This window comes from Callorhinchus milii, unplaced genomic scaffold, assembly GCF_018977255.1.
Source record: "Callorhinchus milii isolate IMCB2004 unplaced genomic scaffold, IMCB_Cmil_1.0 Scaffold26, whole genome shotgun sequence".
NCBI lineage: Eukaryota > Metazoa > Chordata > Chondrichthyes > Chimaeriformes > Callorhinchidae > Callorhinchus > Callorhinchus milii.
The window spans coordinates 41666-51110 of NW_024704767.1; the positions used below are offsets into that span (position 1 = coordinate 41666).

Here is a 9445-nt window from a genome sequence, read left to right on the forward strand (position 1 = left end):
GCTCTTTGGCAAGCATATTTTGAAGCTAAGCATTTATATTTGAGCAGTGGGGGACTGCTGACCATCAAGTTAAGTAGGCTGTTCTTTCTGGCTTCTGGCTGTTTTACTGCCTGTTGATATCACTCCCCGAAAACCATGAACATTGATGTTGATTAAAAAAATCCTGGGATGTGATGGCCTTGTGATCAATCGCACTTAAGTGTTTCAATACAATGGTACAACGATACATAACATACTGCAATATTTCACACTGCACCCTCACTTTATTTACTCACAACACGTGTTTGTGTTACATTTGAGGTTTAGAAAGTAGCAGTGACAAAACAAACAACAGAAAGACCGATAGTGAGTTAGTGCTTCTGCTTTAACAGCAGAGTACCTGTTACATTTCATGCAGACATTGCGAAGAACAGACGAAGCAAAAACACCTTAGCTATTCCTGTAGAAATATTTGTCAACACAAGGTGCGTCGTACAACTGAGAGGCTACAGTTGAAGGCCCAGACACTGTCCTTATCTTGGGCTGCAGTGGTCTCTCCTCTCTCCAAAGGCTGTCCTAGGCCAGAAAGCAATGAAGTGACAGTCAGTAACAGATAAACTCCCAAAACTATAGGTGTGCCATTTGGATCTGAGAGTTGTCTTCCAAGTTAAGTTACCGCCAAGGCTGGTAGTCGAAGTGCAAAAGATACATGATCCTATGCCTGAATCATGTTTAGTATAGTATTAGTACCTGACGGAAAGCTGGGGAGAAAAGAGTTCCATTTCCCAGCACAATTAGTCCTGAAACGTTAAAATACAGAAAAGTACTAAAAATGCCCTGGAATTGTGGTGGTACTTCATCTATTTCGAACTAAGTGCAGCGTAAAAGTTGGGAGCAGAACAGCTGTGGGGCTGGAAATACAAATCGATAATGTTCTTGGCACAAGAATTTGTCAACAGAATTTGGTAAGTTATTATTGGTCCACGCACGCACCTTTCTGGAACAGTGGTATCTAAGGCATCAGGTGGAGACAGCAGTGCATGAAAAAGTCTCAAGTCAGCAGACAAAGCTGCGGGAATAAGTTCATCTCTTTGACTCGAGGAGTCGATTCCAGTAAAACTGGAAGGCTGGCGAGTTACAGGCACCGATAATGATCAGGAGCAACAAATACATCATCATCATGACTATGAAACGATGCCGGGAGATCCAAGAGGGTCGCTTTGTGGCTCTGGAACAACGACACAGAGAGTTATACAAACCACGGGAGGCAAATGGTTTTGTGTGTTAGATTTTTTTTAAAAAAAGAACATATTGAAGTTTTTTTCAAAAAAACATTACGTCTGAAATTGTTTGGTATACATTACAATGGTATACGTATTTTACGGTTTATTAAAGATTTTATTTTTCTTAGGGTAAATGACCCTTTCAGTGTCACATCAAATACAACATGCAAGAAAGTGGTATTTACCTTCTTCGATGGAGTTTTTCAGAATAAATTAACAGATATTTCACTCTTAGAAGCTGGTTATTTGTGACCACAAAGTATTTTTGTGGGACATCACCCCCTTCGCTGTTTTTCACCCTCGCTCTTCTTCTGTCAATGCCGCCTGCATCTGGACAAACGAACAGCAAAATAGGCTTGCACCTCAATGGAGAATATACAGAACATTTCATATAATACTGCATAATTGAATATAATAAGGGACAACTGAAAAAAAAACCCACTATCTCCAACATTTCTCTTAAAATAGCGTGGAGGAGTAGGAAATTGCACATCACCTCCACATTGAATTTTTCTTTTGTCTGGAATGTATTGCATACTCACTCTCTGGAGGGACACACCCTGCTTTACCTAATGTCCAGTAAATATTAGTTGCTGGGTTGGTAAGAGCCATGCCTTAGGCATCTCAGGTTTAATTTAAGATAAGTCTAACAGCACATCAGTCATTTTGCTTGTGAACCATGTATCTAATGATTGAAAATAAATAATAATTGCTACCTTTTCCTTTCACTTGACACTTAACATCTGGATGGTCAATTATCTCACAAACAGCGACACAGCTAAGGAGGGGTCCCAATAGGCTCTGGTGCCATCCGTTACCATGAGGGCTGTAGAGAAGTGCCAAACTCAGATCACTGGTCAGGTAGGTTCCTTCACCAAAAAGAGAAGTCTAGAAAGAAAAGAACAACAGTTGAAAGAGACACCACCAAGGTTTCATTTAAATCAAAAACAAAACTAAATTGAGACTTTCACTATCAGTTTTGTTTATGGTATGGGCTGATTCTCTGGTGGATTCCTGGGGGAAGCTACATTGTCAAGATTTGCTGTTCTTGGATCAAACATTAAACTTAGGTCCAATTTGCCTGTATAGGCGGACGTTAAAGATCACATGTGAGGATTCGAAAAGAGAATGGAGTTTTTCCTGGTATCCTGGCCAACAACCTCCAAATAGAATGGTGTCATTCACTTCATGGTTATGGGAACTTACTGTGCGTAAAACCAAGCATAAAGGATGTAGTGAAGAGGAAAGGGTCAACACTGTCTAAGCAACTGCAGATAAAGTGCGGAATAGAGGTGATACACATATTTCTACTCTTCTAATAAGTAGCATAACCTTGCAGCACAACTAAGGTCACGATGCGACCAAACCTACTCAGATTTCTGCCCAATATTTTATTCTCCACTTTTAATGGAAAGTTGCTTTAAATAAACAATGTTCACCACATGCACGGAAGTTACTATGCAAGTCGAATTACTGACCTTGTTGAGGTGACACTGCAGGCCACTGTGAACGATGGAATAAAAGTTCTCAAGCCGGCTTCCGTGAAATGCATAGATAACACCTTGGTCTCCCTTGGTTTCCTCAAACTTGGCATTCATCTGATCACAGTAGATGATCTCAAACAGGTAGTCAGGGACAGCAGCAGTAGATGCGGTGATCCTGGTGAGTTCCTGGATTTCTTCATACTACGTCACAAAGAAAATCACAGAAAGAATATCAAACCACAAATCCTGATTTCGCAATGGTGGGGGGTGGGGGGGGGGGTTGTTAGGTTACAGACTTATTTCACTTCATGCCTCTGATATCTCCCCAAAAGTACTGTTCCCGACCAAACAGCAGTTGGAAAAAACAGACATTTCTAAGTGTTGGTACAACAGCAGTGTTGCAAACTCACCTTTCACGTGGGTGCCTCCTTCCGACATTAAAGGCGTTGTACGAATGTAATTTTGTTGTTGTGGTTCAAGGCACTTGACTTACAAATGCGGCCTGAAAAAAATGGTTAACCGCTTCTTCTTTTCTCTCTTCTCCTACGGTCATCCCTCCTCCACCCCACCCAACCCCAGGTGCCAATTCTAGTCTCGCTTCTTATCAAGTTTGAACAAAGCTTTCGGCGGAGGGGGAAGTGATTCTTACCTCTTCCTTTGGCAGGCTTTTGATGCTCAGATTTTTTGACAAACAGACCCAGCTTAGAAGTTCCAGGGTTCTATCACGTGGGACAATACCAGAATGCAGCAGCTGTTTTAAGTTTGGCAGGTCCTGGGCATCGGCAAGCTACGGAAAGACACAACTTTTAGTTCACAAACAAACGTGACCCCAATGGTGTCCTTTACAACTCCAGTGTCTTCAAGATCAACCGCTTGACAGCAACAAAAAAAAACCCACTAACAAAGCAAACTTTGTTAGGAGTAGGAGCCCGGTTGTTAGTCGGACTGGCGGATCGCTTTGCCAGAAGGCGGGGAGGGGGCAGAAGGAATAGTTCCTTACAAAAAAATGATAACAACAAATTGGGGGTCACTCGATCCACGACTGCTCGTGGGAGGGACGTCGCTGTGCGCGGTCGTCTCGCGCACTGCGCCCGCACGTCGCGCAGTCAACTAAACTAAACTGCACGGCGCGGGACGTCCCGCGAGGCGCTTCGAGACGTCGCGGAGACCCGACGGGTGGGGCGCCCGGGACCCGTTGAACGCAGAGGAAGATTATTAGTGTCATTTGATAGACGATAATAATATTATACGATACATCTCTCCCCACACACACACACACAGGATATCCATTGGGTATAACTCCCCCAAAGGCCCGAGAGAGAGACCCCTGAGGCCTTGGCCCACTCACCAGAGCATCGAAGTCCTTGCTGTCGCGGCTGATGTAGGCGGAGGGGAAGGGCCTGAGCACCGAGTCCCGCCGGTAGCTCTGCAGGGCGGAGACGAAGAGGCTGCACTTGAGGTCGGCGGCCACCAGGTCCCTCCTCAGGTTCCCCTCCACCGCCTCCCCGAGCTGCCGCCGCCGCTGCTGCATCGATAGCCCTTTGGGAAGCGGGACAGGCCGACTGCACCGCACCACCACCACCACCACCCCCCGGCCCGGCCCCGCCCCGCCCCGCCCGCGCTGACAGCACCAAAGGCCGCGGCCGCCCAGGTAACCGTCGACCATCCACCACCGCCGCCGCCGCCGCCGTACACATACGTCACGTCCGCTTCCGGCGCTAGCTCCACCCCCACCGTAACCATGGCTACGCCAAGCCACAAATGCCCCGCCCCTCTCCCCTCAGCTGGAAGCTCTGTGGTAATATATAGTATGGATGGAAATCATTAATATATACACATATATAATAATAATAATAATCATAATCCTCGCATTTGATACAGCGCTTTTCACGTCGGGAGGACGTCCCAAAGCGCTTCACAGAACACACTGTAAAGTGAATTGACTGTATATTTGTGGGCGAACGCGGCGGCCGATTGCGCACAGCAATGTCCCACAAACAGTCGTAGATTGAAAATGACCAATTTATTATTGTTGTTGGTTTTGGAGGATTATTATTAGGCTCTGTGTGGAGTGGACTGCCCAGGTTTCGCCTCTGCTGGAATTGACTCAGGTCTCTCCTCGCAAACGAGTGCTCTAACCACTGAGCTACAGGACTCCACGAGGTATATATCTGTAGATCATCGTACACTCGCTGAAGTTGGTCGTGGACTTTGTGGCCTTTCTTTTTCGGCGGTCGCCGCCCGCCAATAATAACAGTTCCCGATAACGATCACCATGACAACAGCCCTCGCCTTTTGACGCAGCGCCTTATTCGGGTGGTCGAGGCGTCCCAAAACGCTCCCCGCGATCACACGGGTCGGGTTTCGTCCGCTCGCGCGGGTTGTGGGTCGAAAGGCGGCAGCCGATTGCCCACAGCGAGGTCCGTCCGTCCCTCCCTCCCGCCCGCCCGCGCACGGTCGCGGATCGAGTGACCAAATGATTGACTTATTAACCCCGCACAGCGGTGCGCCAGTCGATCATCGCCCGCACCACCGGGTTCCTACTTACTGCTGGGTACGCAGAGGCGTGTGGAGTGAGGAAACTTGCCCAGGGTTTCTCCCCGCCTGGAAAATCTTTATATATATATATATATATAAAGGTATATATCAGCAATCATCCTACAATCACAGAATTCTTCATTCACTTCACGGCTGTTTTCACGCTGTTACTGCGCTCAAATCAGCTGCTGCGTTCGCCCACGAAACACACAGTCACTACACATTGCAGTAAATCCTCCAAATTGCTTGATCCTGTGACAAGGTGCTAATATCAAACACAAGGATGGTCCTTATCATAATTTTACAGCACGTGGGGGTCGTAAAGGGTTTTCAATTCATTACCTCTTGCGGCAATTGCACACGGCAGTGTCCCACAAACAGTCATGGATAAAGTGGCCAAATTTTTAAAAAGGGATTATTACCCCCGGAAAAGCGATCTGCCAATCGACTAACAACCGGGTTCCTACTTACTGCTGGGTAAACAGAGGTGTCCCGGCCACGAATTGAACCCGGGTCCTCTCGCTTGCGAGGCGAGTGCTGTAATTTCTCTCACTTGTTTTTAAGAATAGATAATTATTTGGGGAGTACAGGTTTGCAGGGTTATAGGGAGAGAGGGTGGGAGGGGGGGGAGTGAGATTGAATTGGATAGCTCTTTGCAAAGAGCCGGCACAGACATGGTGGGCCGAATGGCCTCCTTCTGTGCTGTATAATTCTATGATTCTATGATGAATCAATAAGCTGCAGGTCTCAACATTTGGACTAATTGGGGTGGTGGGTGGGGGGGGGGGGGGGGAGGGACTCTGTTTAAGGACCACAAAACCAAAAGATCAATGGAAATGGAGGGAGAGGATATGTCCTTTATATTGCACCCTGCAGTGCTTGTTGCAATCCCCCCTGTAGGCTCTGAGTATCCGCACACACCTTGTCCTCCTGTGCTGTAGGTGCTGTACATACCGTCTTACTTCCTGAGCGATTGACAATAACGTTGGCCCAGGCCCAGGCGGTTGCCTGTGGTAACAGGAGACGCTTTTCTTCTGTGTTGCAGGTCCTGCCGGGTCTCAAAAGCGGCTGCAGTTCGTTCCCATTGATTGGAAAGGAAAATATAAAGGGAGATGTCAGGAATGCTGTCAGTGAGTAGTGCTCAAGTGCTGCTTATTTCTCTTGCAGGCAACAGTACTAGTGCACAGTGAGCGCTAGGCATTTGCTGTTGGATGGAAAACGTAGCCCGTTGATATTGGGGGGAGTGCGTATGTGTTTATAAAACGAGGTTAAATGCATCAATTACAAATGGCTCAGTGAACTCAAAAGTAAAATCATTTTTTTCTTATTTTTAAAATAAAAAAATGCTTTCTGGTGTTTCACACAGGGAGGATTCAGCCTTTATCCCAAACAATGAAGAACAAAGCTAGGTAATAATACTGTAATAATAATCCTTGCATTTGATATAGCGCCTTATCACATTGTTGAGACGTCTCAAAGAGCTTCACAGAATATACTGCAAAGTGGATTGACTGTATATTTTGTGGGCAAAAACGCGGCAGCCAATTGTGCACATCAGTGTCCCACAAACAGTCGTGGATTGAGTGACCAAATTATTATTTTTTTTTAAGCAATTATTATCCCAGGAAAGAGATGCCCCAATCAACTAACAATGCGGTTCCCTATTTACCTGCGAGGTAAACAGAGGCGTGTGGAGTAAGCAAAATTGTGCTGCGTGAGTGCTGCATTGTCAGAGGTATCCTGTTTCAAAAGAGCCATTAAACCGAGTTTCTCATCTGCCTGATCTGTCCAGCATTAAAGATCCTATTTCAAAAGGGAAGAGAGTTTCTCCTGGCAACATGGCATACACGTCCACCAGATGAATTACTTCATGGTTGTTTGTGTGAACCTGCTGGCACAAACGGTTGTGTGTTTACCTACAAAAAACAGTGAGTCCACCTGACAATAATTACCCTTGAAGCTTTGAGTTATTTCTTAACATAGTATTTCTTAAATTGAAGGTACTTACCGGAATTGTCTGAGTTTATCACATTCTCTCCTCCCAATTCCAAGAAAGGACTTCTTCATGTGCAGAGATTCACAAAGTAGATTAAATCGAGCGAGTTACACACTATCCAGAGGATGGGAATGTACAGGGAAACTTCATTTGCGACACATTGTGCATTGTGCAAATTCTGAACGAAAGAACAACAACAACTTGCAATATAGCGCCCTTCACATGGAGCAGCATCTCAGAGCGCTTAATATGGTGAGACACATCTCAAGCCTGCAGAGAAGTTTCCTTAGGAGATATGGCCAAACCCTGTTCAGCTATTTCAGAGCTCAGGATGAACAGCACTGCCAGAAAGTCTGGCCCTAACCACATCGCTGGCAGTTATCAAGCAGGGACTGATAGGAGATCATCCATGCTCACAGACAGTGGGGTCGTCTCAGATTCTTCTGAGGACAAAATCCGGCCACGTTGGTCCACGTTGAAGGAGACAGAGAAAGGGGAGAATGCTGACAGCACAGGGGAGGGGATAACACACAGCGGCAAAGAGAGCCAAGGCAATGTCTCCATTGATCGAAGGATAAATGAAGAACAATGTGCGGAGGGAAAAAGCCCTATAGTGAGGCCGTGCGTACAGTCCAGTCTATTTAGACCAAGACTTCTGATACTTTCCTGCGGAGTTAAGCATTGGGCTGATATAACAGCTGCAGCATGGCCACATGTAACTGTGGTGAGTTACACACACGAGTCTACCACATTGGATTCTATTCTAGCACAAGTCGGTGAGGCTTTAAATGGAAAGAAAGTCAGATCCATTGCCTTTGTGCCTCATAGTCAACAAGATGCGCTTCATATCTGTGGTGCTGGAGAGACCCAGACACTTACACCGCGTTCTGTTCTTGAACACAAAGCTTTACGTAGTTTCTTTCACAACATTGTCACCAGCTACTTGGATGTGAATGATTCAGAAGCAATTCTAGACTTCCTGGGCTGCACTTCCTTACTCTCTGGGGATCTGGAGACCATCCGAAGAGAACTGGAGTCCGTGACAAGTATGTTTTGGATATTCTGATTGCAATGATATTTGTTACGATCATCATGTATGTATAATGTGTTTTGTATATATGCAATATCTTTAGAGACATAAATATAGAGCAGCGTTTATGGTATAGATAATATATAATAATTATAATAATCTTTGCATTTGATATAGCGCTTTATCACATCTTCGAGATGTCTCAAGATGCTTCAAATATATATAATATATATATATTTCAATTAAGCATCTTTGCCTCCTTCAGACTTCTTGTCTTCCTACAGGCTTTCACAAACCCAGACTTGCCATTACCTAACCACTGCTCGACTTGTTTCACTTCTGTCCTACTCTTTCCAACTTTAATGCTGTTTAGTAACAGTGCCTTTTCCCTTCATTTAGGTTTCTCCATTTAAAATAAATTAGTCATTCACTTCATGGTTGTTTGTGGGACATTGCTGTGCACATATTGACTGCCACATTCACCTGCGAAACATGATAAGGCATGATGCGAAATGCAGGATTATTATTATTAATCATAATGTCATTTCTATTCTCAATATTCAGATAGTCTGCCTGTTTTAGGCAATTACCTGAATGTTGAGAATATAATTGGCTTTACTATTAATATTATATCTTCTAGGATAAAACGTTGTTGGTGTTTAGAAATGTGTATAATCCAAATAATTACATTGGAGAGTCTCTTAATCATTTACTTGGATTATCAAAACTTGGGACAATAATTAACTGGAACATTCTGTAATGACAGGCAATAACTAACTAGTTTTTAGCAAAGAAGCTCAGAGAAAGAACTTTCATTAACACAGAGCTCATTGCAATGTTGTAATTGTGGCATTTCTGTTCAACATTGCATTTAGTGCAGTGTTAATGAAAGAACATTATAGCATGGAAACAGGCAATTCAGCCCAACTAGTCCATGACCATTTCCCTCTTAATCCCCTCTCCTCCACCCCTCTCACCTCGTTTCCCTCACACAGTCACAACATTTTCTCTTAAACACATTGATTATTTCTGCTTCAATGAGAGCTTCTGGCAATGAGTTCCTCATTCTCACCAGTCTCTTTAGAAATAAGTTCTTCCTAAACTCCCTTTTAGATCTGCTACTTTCTTACTTTAC

At 44.7% G+C, this 9445-nt stretch overlaps 1 protein-coding gene across 1 annotated transcript; it reads right to left on the bottom strand.

Moving 5' to 3' along the window:
- Nucleotides 1-243: 243 nt before the first annotated feature.
- On the bottom strand, nucleotides 244-4342 carry parp16 (poly (ADP-ribose) polymerase family, member 16). The gene is made up of 6 exons (XM_007905867.2): nucleotides 4095-4342; nucleotides 3396-3533; nucleotides 2741-2947; nucleotides 1979-2150; nucleotides 1448-1592; nucleotides 244-1207 (listed from the first exon to the last, which is right to left on the bottom strand). Exons 1-6 carry the CDS (start codon nucleotides 4275-4277, stop codon nucleotides 1063-1065), a joined length of 990 nt encoding a protein of 329 aa, XP_007904058.1. The 5' UTR covers nucleotides 4278-4342; the 3' UTR covers nucleotides 244-1062.
- Nucleotides 4343-9445: the final 5103 nt, after the last annotated feature.